Source organism: Vipera ursinii (assembly GCF_947247035.1).
Source record: "Vipera ursinii genome assembly, chromosome: Z".
Lineage (NCBI taxonomy): Eukaryota > Metazoa > Chordata > Lepidosauria > Squamata > Viperidae > Vipera > Vipera ursinii.
In genome coordinates, this window is record NC_139517.1 from 37,063,740 (window position 1) to 37,079,741 (window position 16,002).

Here is a 16,002-nt window from a genome sequence, read left to right on the forward strand (position 1 = left end):
TAACAAAAATCACACTAGGTAGAGCACTATTTTGTAGCATTCAGACTAGCTGAATTGCAAATGTCTTTCTGATCTTATCCACCAAATTGTTCTTTTTAGAAGCACTTTCCATTTTGAGTCTGGCTTAGAGGACATTTTTACTTTGAAACACCCACCAACCCAGTACTTTTAATAGTTCATTAAAATGCAAGGCAAGTATTTCTGAAAATCATTTTTATTTAAATACAAGTTTAAATACATTACACAGAACATCAGGATTCCAACTGAGATATCTGTTGCTTCACACAGCTGTTAGTTGCTAAAGCAGCACTTTGCAATGACATTCTTTAAAAACTGCACCTTTAAGTGTGAGACTAAGCCAACACCACCTTGCCTGAATTCAGTCACCTTACTGTCAATTTTGAAGAGACTTTGATTTATAGCCCCAATACCTTTGCACAAAGATGCCTTCAGATACACAAAGGTAGATGAGACTTAATCTTTCACAGTTTGTAGTTATTTAGCCTCAACTTCCGTGACAAAGGTGGCTTAAAATGTTAGATGTCCCTAAAACAGCCAGAATGTTTAAATTCTAAATCAGCAATGTCTATAAAATAAAACTTCTGGCATGACACCAACACTACCGGACCTGGTTTAAATGAGGGACAGCAACACAACACGACACAGATCTTGTCAGTTTATTACATTGCCAAGTTACACTAGTCCAGACTAAAGGGAACCTGATGTGATTACATTATGCAAGCTGGCTTGGTTAAAACTAATGAGGAAGGACACAAAGAATCTTTCATCACAGGGAAGTCATCGCCCTTGAAACTTCGGTGACCCACAAAACTTAAAACCCATGGACTTTCAGCTGGTCGTCTTTAGCCAGTCCAATCTGAAGAGGAAAAAAAAGAAGAAATGTATGACTTAGATAAAAGTATTGTAAAAATTGACCTATACCAGTAAAATTAATAGCTGCATATATTTTACCCTGAAAGCAAGATAAAACCAGCTACAACTGAATAAAATCTTTTGGTTTTAATTTAGTAGCAGAAATCAAATATATAAAATATTGTGTGCACATTCAACTATACTGAGCAATAGAACCCATAAATTTTAAATGGCTGTGTTTACCTCAATGAGGAATTGGCATATATTCTTCCGTTGGTCCCCTTGAAGCTGAATCACTTCTCCATACTCTGGATGCTCAATCACAGTACCATTGCAGGCAAATTTCTACAGAAACAAAAAGATATTAACTAGTTACTTCTAAGCACTTACCAAGAGTAAAGCATTACTGGGGATTAAAAATTTCACAAATACCTTCTTAAAGGCCTTCACCAGTTTCTTTTTATCATAATCATCGGCAATGCCTTGGACTGTGGTGAGGGTTTTTCTGCCGTTCCTCTGCTGGATCCTTATATGGATGTAGTCCTCAGTCCCAGCAGGAAGTAAGTCATCACCCTTACTTGCATCAGCAAAGGGGTCTGGGAAAAGTTGAAATGTTATATGTATTAACATGAGAAAGGTACAATTCCTGTCAGTTTAAGGAATTATCAATGTTGTGAAACCAAATCACCCTCCTAAAGTGAGTGACTGAGAAATGTTAAGGTATGAAAATGGGCATCTTCATCTACTTATTTCAAGTTCAACCGCCTGAAGGTCCCTGGCATCCATTTTTTAAATCACTTTGTTGTTTGTTTGTTCTCACCCTTATTAAAGCAGGCTGCAGATGTTGAAACAAGGCTGCTTCCACATCAGGCACCCAAACGGAGACATTCATGTTACCACGTGATCCGAGTGAGCCCTCCCACTTGCAGGGTGACGCAACCGTCAGGAATTCGCAAGTGCGTCAACAAGAGGGGGGATAGAGAAGGAGCAACAAGATGGCGGATCCCCCTAACAATGCCGTTTTCCTACAGTCATCCCAATAGTTACCAGTATCCAACTTGCGGGCGCCTGTTCCCGTTTCCTATCCCTTCTAGGAGGCGCATTTTAGGCCAAGCTAGGCCAGACGCGCCAGGTCTCTTCCCTCCCCCCCCGGGGGCCAAACGTGGAATCGCTGGCTTCCTTATCTTGGGTTCGACCAATGAAATCGGTCCCCCCCGCCGAACTGCTCCTCGCCCCCCCCCCACCCCCGAAACAACGACTCCTGTCAGGTCTTCTCCTTCCCCCCCCGCCGCCCCCCCATGTCCAAACTCCGCCTCCCGCCGCAGCTCCCCGCCTTCCGACTCCCCCCCCCTAGCTCTGGGTCAGTTGTTCCCCCCCCTCCCCGAGTTCTCCGACGACCTTCCCCCTCGCTGCCCAAGCAAATTCCACCTCTCGCCTGACGCGGCCTTCCCCACTGTCCATTTCCCCCCCCCCCCCGCAGTCCGCCACTCCCCGGTCGCTTCCCGCCATTCCCGGAGCCCCCTCACCGAAGGAGTGGAGGTTCTGGATAGCGGACATACGACGCGCTTCGCTTCCCTTTTCCCCGGGTCGGAAGCAACAACAGCAGCGGCGACAGCAAAAGGCGGGGCGCGGTAACAACAACAGCGACGGCGGCTCCTTAGCCTCTCCAAAACGCCTAAAAAAGGAAAAGGCAGCAGGAAGGGCGGGTTTAAAACGTCCAACGGGTTATATAGCAGTTACGGGTTTATGACGTCAACGCGCATCGGGAGGCGGGCGCAAGGATTGGCTAGAAAAAGGAAAAATTGAGGGGGGGATGGGAGAGGTTGGGTTGCGGGTGTAGGTCCGTCAAGCTCAGCTCCTCCCTTCCCCAGCTTCCGCATTTTATGATGCAGCCGAGCGCAAACTGGACATAACTGGCTTTCCTTGTGACGCCACGGATGTTGGAGGGGATTGGCTGAAAAGCGCGGAGGGAGGGGAAACGGCCGTGTACGTTGCAGCGGACATGGGGAGTCTGCACCATTTTCAAGAGATGGGAGGGGCAGTTCAAACGCTTCCACAAAGGAAAGCGAATAATCGGGGCATGCGCATTAGGTAGATTTAATGCCGCCCTTCCTGGGTGTTTTCCATATGGATTAATTACGTTAACAAATGTTTTATTTCTAAAATGAAAAGTAGTGGGGTCTCGACATCCTCCCCAAAGTTAAATACGTAATAATTTATCAAAGAACATGTATTTAGTATGCACACAGATACAAAATTTCTTGTCCGTTTTTTGGGGGAATACTTGAACAAAATGTAGTATGAAGTAAAACCCATTTTGTTCAACCAACAATGTATTTTGGCGTTTTGAGTCAAGCCTGCTTTGAAACCCGGAAGTGGGAATTGTAGCAACAGTTCTCAGCCTTTCAATGAAAACGTTAAATACAGCAGTAAATTATCTCTTGAATTGTTATAATTGAACTGTATTTTCAAAATATATTAAAATTTTCCTGTGGTGCCTCTTGTGGAGAAAACTGAAGAGTAGTTTAAATAGCCCCTTTCGGTTATTTATGGAAGATTTCAGTGTAGCCTTTAACTTTGGTGTATTATACTGATTGCACTTGTAATATTGGCAGCTTCAGAGAACAGGAGCAGTATCAGTTGCACTTGGATAGTCTCTGTCACAACCAGGGCTTTTTTTGTCATAGAATGCCTAGAATGGAGTTCCGGCACCTTTTTTGGATGGAACCTTGTAGGGTAGGCAACGCGGGTTGTATGACGTGTGAGTTCCTGCACCTTTTTCATTTACAAAAAAAGCACTGGTCACAACAATGCAGTAGGGATAGAGCATCCATCCTTGCTCTCTTTGACCTCTCCCAATGGCTTTTGATACCATTGACTGTGGTATCTTTTTGGGCTACAGAGTTTGGGGCTGGGTGGCACTGTCTTGTGCTGGTTGGCTCCTTTCTTCAAGCCTGGTCCCAATTGGTGTTGATATCAAGTCAAAGGTCCAGTCCACAGCCTCCTTCGTGGTGTGCTACAGAGCTCAGTACTTTCCCCATTCCTTTCATTTGTTACCATGGGATGAGGTAGCATCTAAATGTTGATGATACTCAAATACATTTCTATATCGGGTGATCCGAGAGATGCTGTCGTTTGCCCTCTTGCAGCACTTGCAGGCTGTGAGGGTCTGGTTGAGGGACAGCAGACTTTGGCTGAACCTTGGTAACCATGTCTTTGGGTGTCTTCTGGTTCTGGGATTATCATCTTTAGATCTAGATGGAGTTACACTTCCCCAGACAGCCCTGATGTGTTATCTGGAAGTTCTCTTGGATGTGTGATTCTTGCTTATGGGCAGGTGGCAGTTGTGGCAAGGTGAGCCTTTGCCCAACTTCATGTTGTATGCCAGTTCCCTTTTTTGGATTCAGAGTCGCTGGGCTCAGTCACTCTAGCCCTGGTTATCTCACATTTGGACTACTGCAATGCATTCTATGTGTGGCTACCCTTTGAAGAGTATCTGAAAGCTTCAGCTAGTGCAGTTCTTGGGGCTCCTGGCTCATGTTACATCACTGTTCCGTGAGCTGCACTGGCTACCAATTTGCTTCGGAGTCCAATTCAGTGTGTTGGTTATCTCTTTTAAAGCCCTCTGTGGCATAGGTAAAGGTAAAGGTTCCCCCACACATGTGTGCTAGTCGTTTCCGACTCTAGGGGCCGGTGCTCATCTCCGTTTCAAAGCCGAAGAGCCAGCGCTTGTCTGAGGACGTCTCCATGGTCATGTGGCCGGCATGACTAGACGCCAAAGGTGCACAGAACGCTGTTATCTTTCCACCGTAGTGGTCCCTATTTTTCTACTTGCATTTTTACGTGCTTTCGAACTGCTAGGTTGGCAGAAGCTGGGATGAGTAACAGGTGCTCACTCTGCTACGCGGCACTCGGGATTCGACCCGCCAAACTGCCGACCTTCTGATTGACAAGCTCAGCGTCCTAACCCACTGAGCCACCACGTCCCCTCTCTGTGGCATAGGTTCAGCCTATCTGAGAAACTGGCTCAACTGATGGGATTAGTTTACCCCATGCACGCCAGCAGAAGAGGCATGCTGCACACTCCATCAGCCAAAGATATTTGGCTGGAGGGATCCAGAATAGCTTTTTTTTTGCTGTGGCTTCTACTCTCTGAAATGTCCTCTCCCATCCTTTTTGTCTAACAAAAAGCCTTGAAGACATGACTGTGCCAACTAGCTTGCAGTGTCAGTCTGGGCTTGGCTTTTGGAGGTAGCTAATGGAGTAGATAACACCTCACTTCCTTTCTGTGTCATCTTTGCTTCCTCTCTCTCCATCCTTAATTTTATTTTAATTGAATTTTAAATTTAAATTCTTTATTTATTGTTTTAATGTTTTATAGTACATTTTATTTAATGTCTGTAAGCTACCCAGAATCACCTTTGGTGAGATGGGCAGCATACAAGTTTGATAAGTAAGTATCAATGTATGCAACCCAATGATGATCCACCCAGAGGGCAAATACCTGAAATATGAACACATTGGATGGTTCTTTTAACCTAATCACAAGGACATTTTCTAAGCAGTTGAAAATAACAGATGCATACTTTGTTCTCAAATAAATACCATCTTGGTCAATAATAAGTAGTGGATGGAATGATGCAATGTAAGGCCAGAAATAACAAAGTATAGTACCACAACATATTTTTATGACTAATAATGTTACTCACTTCAAATTAAATTTCAAAGAGTATATAATGTGTTCTCATTCCTAAACAATTTGCTGCTTTTATCTCTGTGGGAACTTAGAATTCCTGAACTGACTTCCATGCAATTGTTCTGAACGGGTGTTCTGTCTCTGAATCAGACACCATCACATCTGGAGATACCATCACATGTTTACACACTGCACTTTATCCCTGGGATGAAATTTTAAGTTTCTGAAAAATGTGTAAATCATTCAAAAAATTGAATCATTTGCTCAAAATTATTAAGTAGGCTTTCCATTGTGGTCTGGGAGTGCCTCACCTGGCATGATCCATGTTAGCCATGCTGTGTTTTACGTATATTCTACTTCCATGTGTATTGTAGTTTAGAATGGCTACTGCTTAAACTTCACAACTTGTTTCCTACAGACAATTGCTGTCTTCTATGGAATAAAGAGAAAAGGGGACATGCCTGTTATGAGATAATCATACAAATAAAGTGTCCTAGGTGCTTGCATTGGGCATCATAACATAAGTATATGGTTGGGGCATTCATTTGATGAAGTCATTGGACATGCATTATTTTAAACTAATCATGATTTGCTCCAAGTGCCACTGTAATTTTTCTTATATTGGGTTTGATTCTGGGGTTGCTTGACAGAGCAAAGAACAGAGACATCTGGGCATTATTTTGCAAAATACCATCTATCACAGCACAATGAATGCAAACTTGCTAAAACTTGATTCTTATTTTGTATAGCGTGGCGGGTGCACAACAAGTCATTAGACAGAACAATTGACTGACCTTTTATTTAGTTTTTTTTCCAGAAGAATGTAGCTTAGTTAGTCTTTGTAGGTTAAAGTGTAAGGATGAATTAACTCTTTCTGTTTAGAATAGATTTAGATAGGTGATAGTTTTTGCTGCTTGAAATAAAATAATGCAAAGAAGTATGGCAGTTCTCACATGGTTGTTTAACAGTAGTTCAGAATTACAATGACCTCAGAAAGAGTGTTTTATGGTCTGTAAAGCATTTCTGATCATCAGCAAATGTTTCTCCTATGGTCGTTTTGGGCACTTAGCAGTTGGTTGCAATGTCCTGTGGTCACGTAACCACAATTTGTGAGGGTTGTGGTCATTGAGTTGTAATGCCCATTTGGATGAATGGATTCAAATTTAAGATTACATAATTTGCTTTATGACTGCAGTAAAAACAGTTGTAAAATTGATCCCGGATGGAGTTTTATGTCGAAGACTATATGTGAGCATGTGAATGAAATGTGCTTGACATTCTCTACTTGCTCATTGCACGCACTGGATGAATTAAATTTTTTTTAGTAAAGTGCAGGAAAGAAAAAAAAATTATCTTTTATGGCTACTAGTTCCTAGGGGTTGTTTCTAGAGTATCATATCAGCAACTGGTTAAAATCAGTTTTCAACATAGCAGAGACCTTCCTAGTTAAAATTCTCAAGATTCAGCTAGGCTCTTGAGATTAAATTATATACATTATCCAAGATTTATTTATTTATTTATTCGGTTTATATACCGCCCTATTCCCAAAGGACTCAGGGCGGTTTACAAGGCAAAATTTAAAAACAATCCAATATAAAATTAAAATAAATTAAAAAGTCTAGCCACAAAAATTAAATCACAATTTAAAAACATTAAACCCCTCAGTCCAGACCAGATAGAGCCAGGTTTTTAGGTCCCGGCGAAATGAACGAAGGTCGGGGGCAGCCCGGAGTTCCGTTGGCAGTTGATTTCATAGGGCAGGTGTGCCCACAGAGAACGCCCTCCCCCTGTGGATCGCCCGTCGGCAATCCTTGACCGACGGTACCCTGAGGAGGCCCTCCCTGTGGGAGCGCACAGGACGATGGGAAATTGATGCTGGCAGCAGGTGCTCCCTTAGATAATCCGGGCCCATGCCATGTAGGGCATTTAGGGCGGCAGTGTAAGAAGCAGCATCAGATCACAGGGAGAGAAGTAACCAAACTAGGAGATGGGGGAAAATGGAAGGAAAAAGAAGCAGAAAGTTAAATAAGGAAGATAGAAAGGATAAAGGAAAAGAAGAAATTGAGGCAAGGAGGAAAACACCCCAGCTCAATGCTGGGGGAAAAAAGGCAGCGAACCTGAACCCCCACCCAACAGAACGGCCACACAGGAAAATAAAGGGGACACTGGAGGACTGCTAGACCAACGGAGGCCTACCTGAAAAGGCCCTGTGGCCCTGCAGCCCAACCCAGCACAACGAAACAGAGACCGGCATAGCCACGTGATGCACTGGCAGCTCAAAAGGTGGAGAGGTGGCAGCTGACTGCAGCGTGAAGCAGAGGACCAGTGAGACAGCTGGGGGAAGCGAAAAGGAAGGGAGCCAGCAGCAATGCGAAGCAACGGACTGATGAGGCGGCTGGGGCAGCACAGAGGTGGCAGGCAGCAGCAGTGGTGGAATGGGAGGCCTGTAGGTGGCGGAGATGGAGCAGCAGTGAGCGGGAGGCCTGCAGGTGGCAGTGAGGCAGCAGTGGCTAACCGGAGGCCTGCAGGAGATAGTGTTCTTTTCTGTGGACCGGGGGGCCTGCAGGCAGAGGCAAGGCAGCAGTGGCAAACCGGGAAGCTTGCAGATGAAGGCAAGGCAGCAGTGGAAGACTGGGAGGCCTGCAGGTGGAGGTGAGGCAGCAGTGGCTGGACTAGAAGACCTCCAAGGTCGCTTCCAGCTTCTATTCTGTTCTGTTCTGTTCTGTTCTGTTCTGTTCTATTCTATTCTATTCTATTCTATTCTATTCTATTCTATTCTATTCTATTCTATTCTATTCTATTCTATTCTATTCTATTCTATTCTAAATACTATTCATAACATGTAAACAAATTAAAATGTTATACTATCTAGCCACAGTCTATATAACAATTGTATTAAAGCTGGGTATAGTAGATAAGGAATCTTTCTTCAGCTTAATGCCTTCTAGATGCTGTACAACTTCAAGTAACTGAGTAATGTTGTAGTAATGTTGTAGCTGACTGACTTGAAATTTTCCCCCTCCATCTGCGATTGGATTCAAGACTTTCTCAGGGACTGGTTACAAACAGTGAGGCTCGGGTCTGCTTTATCCACCTCCCTGAAGCTTTGCACCAGCTTGCTACAGGGCTGCATGCTTAGCCCCTACCTGTACTCATTGTACACATATGACTGTGTATCATCCGACCCATCTACTGCGATAATTAAGTTCTCAGATGATACTATCGTAGTGGGTCTTATTACAGGTGGGGATGAGAGAGCATACAGGGGGGAGGTACAAAAACTATCCATATGGTGATGCAACAACAACTTACACCTGAACATCGGCAAGATGAAAGAGATGGTGCTAGACTTCCGGAGGAAAAAGGAGGAACCTGCCCCACTTTACATCGGGGGGGGGACTGTGTGGAGAGTTTCCTCCTTTAAATTTCTGGGAGTCTACCTCTGTGAAGATCTTACCTGGAAAGTTAATACAACCCAGGTGGCCAGAAAAGCCCAAGAGAGACTTCACTTTCTCAGGGTCTTGCGGAAGAACAGGGTAGAAAAACGGCTAATGACCCTCTTTAACTGGTCTACTATAGAGAGCGTCCTCTCATATTGTGGTTTGGTATGCTGGTCTGACAGCCACGGATAGGAAAGCATTACAGAGGGTGGTGAGCATGGCACAAGACATTGTGGGCTGTCCCCTGACACCACTGGATGACATCGCCAGGGCTCGCTGCCTTGGAAGAGTGAGGAAAATTCTCAGGGATGACTCACACCCTGGACGGTACCTTTTTACTCTCCTACCATTGGGTAGGAGATACAGGAATATAGCCAGCTGTACCAACAGGCTGAAGAACAGCTTTTATCCATGGGCTGTTAGGCGTTTGAACGGGAAATAGTTTTTATAAAGCCAAGTTACCGGGCTAGATTAAAATTGTGAATTCACACAATCAGGAAGTCATATAAATACAGCCTGTATTTTGTCTTTGGCAGATCTGCTAATCCTCGCCTGTTGGATGTTTTCTTTTTCAAGACTTTTTAATGTGGACTTAACAAGTCTTGGCACATGGCAGCATCTGGCTGGCTTTTTTGGTTTTTTGTTTTTTTAAATTGTCAAGTCAAATTTAAACATTGAACAAGAGACCACCAGGGAATATCATGGTGATACTTTAGCCCAGATTGGGATATTAAAAAAATTCCCGAAAAATGCAGTGATATGTTACTTCCATGAAAGCCAATTTGGTGCAGTAGTTACAACATCAGTCTGGAACCGAAGGGACCATGCGTTTTATTCCTGCCTTAAACACAAAACCAGTTGGGCAACTTTGGCCTAGCTACTTTCTCTCAGTCCTAGGAAGAAAGCAATGGCAATCCTCTTCCAAAAAGAAAACTGCAGGATCTAGTCCCGCAATTACTAGGAGTCAACACTGACTTGGCAAAGAAAAACAAAAACAGAAACCCCAAAGCAAAACAATTCCAACTTCTATAGTGATGCCAAAAAAAAAAACTACACTGTCACCCAGAGTTGCTAAGAGTCAGGCAACATACATTTAAATATTAATAAAGCATTTATATATTCATAGGGTCACCAGGAATTCGGTTCATCATTTACATTTTTAAAAGGCATAAATTTATAGACATGATTTCCTGGATCATCTTGTATTATAAATCTGCACACAGAATGTTTGTCAACCAGGCAGCTATTTAAACACCATTGGCCTTTATCATTGTACATGATACTATAAACCGAGAAGTAATGGAATAAGGCAAAATTGCAAGAGATCAAGAGAACAAGGAAGGTGTGATGCCATCAAATTATGATATTAATTTGAATTGTTCTCATTATAAAAGGATTACCAATCCTATTCAACAAATAGAAACATCCCTTCTATTATTTGAAATGGATTCTTACTGTCGGCTTCTCATATCTTTCTCCTTCCTCTCCCATTCTACTCCTATTTAGTCTGTACACAAAAAATAAAATTCCAAAATTAAAGCTGGCAATACTATGAAATTGCAAATAATCAGTTCTCAAAGAGTTTTTCATCGTGCATACCTTTGCTTTTTATGTGGGCTGGGAGGAGGGAGAGAGTATATTCTCTAAGCCAGAAAAGCCTTAGTTGTCTCTGTAGCTGTCTGTTTTAAAGGGTAGCAGACCAGGAATGAATGAGGCTCCTGTACAAAAAAAATTCAAGGCCCAGATAGCTAAGTTTTTTTCTGGCTCCCATGTATGCCCACTTTCTTAGTGACAATACGTTTATTTCTGCCCAAGATCTTTGAGAGGTTCTTTCTTCCGTGGCTCTTTCACTTTAAGCTGCTGTTGCTATTCCTTATCCAGTTTCCACTTCACATGTACAGCCTAATTTCCCCCCCCCCAGAGGTTCAGCCATAATTTAACTGCCTTTCTGACACATGGCACATCACAATGTAGGGCAGCTATTTTCCTTCCCACACATCTATCTTAAAGAATGCCAGAAATAATGTGGAAAGCAGTAGTATGTATGACACAGTATAATAGCAGCTAAGTTTTGAGTCACTAAATCTCAGTGCAATTTACTACCTTGCTTTTGGTCTGTAAGCCTCAGATGTTGATTGTTGTATTGACCAATGTCTTATATTTCATTGTAAGCTTAATGTATTTTCAGAGATTTAGTTGGAATCTCTTGTCGAAACTATTAATGTATTACTAGGGATTTTCCATCTCAGTTCTTTTGCTTGTAAAATATAATTTGTAGGGGATAAAGCCATGGAAAATCCCAGGCATTTGAAGATTTCACATTCTTCTGCTGTTGTTTCTAGAAATTTCCCCTGTTGCATTAATCCACTATGATTACTTACTGGAATATCCACATACCCCTTTTTCATTCTAATTTTTAAAACAAGCATACCTAAGGACAAATTTCACAAAACACTGAATTTAAATCAAAAGGTAATAACAATGTCTTTGCAGTATTGGAGAAAATTTATATCTAATTTGATAAATACAATTTGAAACATGTTGTAAGGTATTACTTTCATATAGATTCCAACATTTGAGTGATGAATGTATTACTAAATTCTAAGTCTTATTGAAACTCATAGACAGCTCTCTATGGATTTTGCCCCATGTGTGATTATTATATACCTTACTGCCCCTTCATGGATTACTGCCTTGTCGTGGCGAAGGGGCTTGCGTAATTCAGTGAAGCTATGAGCTATGCCATGCAGGGCCATCCAAGATGAACAGGTCATAGCAGAGAGTTCTGACAAAAAGTGATCCACTGGAGAAGGAAATGGCAACCCACTCCAGTATCTTTGCCATGAAAACCCTATGGACAGTACCAAAAGGCAAAACGATATGACGCTGGAAGACAAGCCCCTCAGGTTGGAAGGCATCCAACATGCTATTGGGGAAGAGCAGAGGGCTAGTACTAGTAGCGCCAGAAAGAATGAAGTGACTGGGCCAAAGCTGAAAGGACGCTCAGATGTGGATGTATCTGGTGGTGAAAAGAAAGTCTGATGCTGTAAAAAAAATTTCTCCATAGGAACCTGGAATGTAAGATCCATGAATCAAGGCAAGCTGGATGTGATGAAACAAGAGATGACAAGACTGAACATTGACATCTTAGGAATCAGTGAAGTAAAATGGACAGGAATGGGTGAATTTAATTCAGATGACCATCAGGTATAGTACTGCGGCCAAGAATCCTTCAGAAGAAATGGAGTAGCCTTCATAGTCAATAAAAGAATAGGAAAAGCAATACTGGGATACAATCCCCCAAATGACAGAATGATCTCAGTTCGAATCCAAGGCAAAACATTCAATATCACAGTAGTCCATGTCTATGCCCCTACCAACAGTGTCGAAGAGGATGAAATTGACCGGTTCTATGAAGCCCTACAGCACCTGATAGAATTTTGTCAAGAGAATACGATGGTCATAGCGAACACTCTTTTCCAACTACCCAAGAGATGGCTCTACACGTGGACATCACTAGACGGTCAACACAGAAATCAGATTGACTATGTGCTCTACAGCCAAAGATGGAGAAGCTCTATACAGTCAGTAAAAACAAGACCAGGAGCTGACTGTGGCTCAGACCATGAGCTTCTTGTTGCAAAGTTTAGGCTTAAACTGAAGAAAGTAGGGAAAAGCACTAGGTCACTCAGGTATGAATTAAATCATATCCCTGTTGAATATACAGTAGAGGTGACAAATAGTTTTAAGGAATTAGATCTGATAGACAGAGTGCCTGAAGAACTATGGACAGAGGTTCGCAACATTGTACAAGAGGTAGCAACTAAAACCATCCAAAAGAAAAAGAAATGCAAGAAAGCAAAATGGCTGTCTGAGGAAGCTTTGCAAATAGCTGAGGAAAGGAGGGAAGCGAAAGGCAAGGGAAAAAAAGAAAACTAAGCCCAACTGCAATAGAAAATATAAATGTTGGATTTAAACATGATGTGATTACATACAAAGAAATTTTAAGGATGGAAAGGAATGTATGGCAATTAAAGCCATATAATATTTTAAAAGAAGAAAAGATTGTACAAACTTGGTTTCAGTATGAGCAGTTATTAGCAAGATGGAAAGAAGATCAGAAAGTTGGTATTTCGATAACTGATGGAAATTTGATAAAACAAATTAGAGATCAAGGTCAAGCACATATAAGAAGGATCAGTGCTTTTTTTGTAAAAGAAAAAGGTGCTGGAACTCACACATGTCATACAACCCGCCTTGCCTACCCTAAAAGGTTCCATCCAAAAAAGGTGCTGGAACTCCGTTCTGAGCGTTCTATGAGAAAAAAAAAAGCCCTGAGAAGGATATATAATGCACTGATAGAAATTAACTCAGAAACGGAACTTGTTAAAGATTGTATGATAAAGTGGGCTCAGAACTTTCAGGAGGTTATAACAATGGATACTTGGGAAAAGATTTGGGTCAGAAATGTAAAATTCACACAGGCTCAAAATTTAAGAGAGAATTTTTATAAAATGTTTTATAGGTGGCACTTAGACCCTAAAAAATTAGCAAGTATGTATCCGAATTGCCAGCCTAAATGTTGGAGGTGTGGTTGTGAGGATGCAACGTATTATCATATATGGTGGACTTGTAAAAAAGTTAAAGCTTTTTGGATTAAAATTTGGTGGAACATGCAGAAGATATTTAAGAAAAAGATAAGGTTTTCTCCACAGTTGTTTTTGTTGGGTATTATTACAGATTTTATGGTCATAGATACTAAATTGATGCTGAATTTAATTACGGCAGCAAGACTTTTAGTTGCGCAATATTGGAAGAAGGAGGAACTGCCTACTATAGAAGAGTGGACTTTGAAAGTTTCCAACTTGGTGGAAATGGCAAAAATTTCAGCATATTTGAAAGAACAATCGCAACAGAGATATATTGTGGAATGGAGAAGATGGATTGAATATATTCAGAATAAATATGGGACTAAAAAGTTTCATTTAGCATTTGAATAAGTATTGGTTTTATATGAAGTATTATTAGTTATTTGTTATTTGTTAGTATGTTTAAGGTGAGTTAAAGTGCGATAGAATTTAATGTTTTATTTTAGCTTGTTAGAATAGTTTAGTTTAAGTTTGTAAAGTTTATACCCTGTATTCAGCTCTGGGAAGTCGGGGGGGGGGGGGGGAGGGGAGGGTAAGGGAGGGTAAGGGGGAGGGGAGGGGGAGGGAGTTTTTTCTGTTTAAAAATGTACTGTAAAACTTTTCAATAAAAAAAAGAGGTGGCAAAATTACACAGAAGAACTATACAAGAATGAGCTTAACGTCCCTGATAACCATGATGAGGTGGTCACTGACCTTGAGCCAGACATGCTAGAATGTGAAGTGAAGTGGGCCTTAGAAAAGCTGAGCAACAACAAAGCTAGTGAAGGTGACAGTATTCCAGCTGAGCTATTCAAAATCTTAAAAGACGATGCAGTAAAAGTGCTACACTCAATTTGCCAGCAAATTTGGAAAACTCAACAGTGGCCACAGGATTGGAAAAGATCAGTTTACATTCCAATTCCAAAGAAAGGCAGTGCCAAAGAATGTTCAAACTATCGCACCATTGCACTCATTTCACATGCTAGTAAAGTTATGCTTAAAATCCTACAAGCTAGACTCCAGCAGTATGTGGATCGAGAACTACCAGAAGTACAGGCAGGATTTCAAAGAGGCAGAGGAACTAGAGACTAAATTGCCAACATATGCTGATTCATGGAGAAAGCTAGGGAGTTCCAGAAAAACATCTTCTGCTTCATTGACTATGCTAAAGCTTTTGATTGTGTGGATCACAACAAACTGTGGCAATTTCTTAAAGAGATGGGAGTACCAGACCATCTTATTTGTCTCTTGAGAAACCAATATGCAGGTCAAGAAGCAACAGTGAGAACTGGACACGGAACCACTGATTGGTTCAAAATTGGGAAAGGAGTCCGGCAAGGCTGTATACTGTCACCCTGCCTATTTAACTTATATGCAGAGCACATCATGAGAAAGGCAGGGCTAGATGAATCAAAAGTTGGAATTAAGATTGCTGGGAAAAATATTAACAAGCTAAGATATGCAGATGATACCACTCTAATGGCAGAAAGTTAAGAAGAACTAAAGAGCCTCTTGTTGTAGGTGAAGAAGGAGAGTGCAAAAGTTGGGTTGAAACTTAACATTAAGAAAACCAAGATTATGGCATCTGGCCCTCTCAATTCCTGGCAAATAGATGGGGAAGAAATGGAGGTAGTGACAGATTTTATTTTCCTGGGCTCCAAGATCACTGCAGATGGGGACTGTAGCCAAGAAATTAAAAGACGCTTGCTCCTTGGGAGGAAAGCAATGGCAAATCTAGACAGCACACTAAAAAGCAGAGACATCACCCTGTCAACAAAAGTGTGTATAGTCAAGGCTATGGTCTTCCCAGTTGCAATGTATGGCAGTGAAAGTTGGACCATAAGAAAGGCTGAGCGCCAAAGAATTGAGGCCTTTGAACTATGGTGCTGGAGAAGACTCCTGCGAGTCCCTTGGACTGCAAGGCGATCAAACTAGTCAGTCCTAGAGGAGATCAACCCCGACTGTTCTTTAGAAGGCCAAATTATGAAGTTGAAGCTCAAATACTTTGGCCACCTAATGAGAAGGAAGGACTCACTGGAGAAGAGCCTAATGCTGGGAAAGATTGAGGGCAATAGAAGAAAGGGACGATAGAGAATGAGGTGGCTGGATGGAGTCACTGAAGCAGTAGGCGTGAGCTTAAATGGACTCCAGAAGATGGTAGAGGACAGGAAGGCCTGCAGGAACATTGTCCATGGGGTTGCGATGGGTCAGATACGACTTTGCAGCTAACAACAACAACAATATCTGCCTCATACAGCACGCTGAACTGATAATAAATCTGATAGTTTTATAGACATAGCTCAGAGGTCCCCAATCTTTTGGGCACCAGGAACCAGTTCTGTGGAGAGAGGTTTCCTGCGGGCCA

The 16,002-nt window shown here is 42.0% G+C and overlaps 1 protein-coding gene across 1 annotated transcript; it reads right to left on the reverse strand.

Moving 5' to 3' along the window:
• Positions 1–663: 663 nt before the first annotated feature.
• EIF1 (eukaryotic translation initiation factor 1) lies at positions 664–2,632 on the reverse strand. Its single transcript, XM_083378380.1, has 4 exons — positions 2,400–2,632; positions 1,306–1,469; positions 1,117–1,218; positions 664–877 (listed from the first exon to the last, which is right to left on the reverse strand). Exons 1-4 carry the CDS (start codon positions 2,428–2,430, stop codon positions 833–835), a joined length of 342 nt encoding a protein of 113 aa, XP_083234506.1. The 5' UTR covers positions 2,431–2,632; the 3' UTR covers positions 664–832.
• Positions 2,633–16,002: the final 13,370 nt, after the last annotated feature.

Bases quoted from the DNA above. Each gene is read 5' to 3' on its own strand.
- EIF1 (XM_083378380.1), bottom strand. From the start codon at position 2,430: ATGTCCGCTATCCAGAACCTCCACTCCTTCG. The intron at 1,470-2,399 runs GTGAGGGGGCTC...AACTTTTCCCAG, and splicing joins CCAGAACCTCCACTCCTTCG to ACCCCTTTGCTGATGCAAGT. The intron at 878-1,116 runs GTAAACACAGCC...TTTCCTCTTCAG, and splicing joins TATGCCAATTCCTCATTGAG to ATTGGACTGGCTAAAGACGA.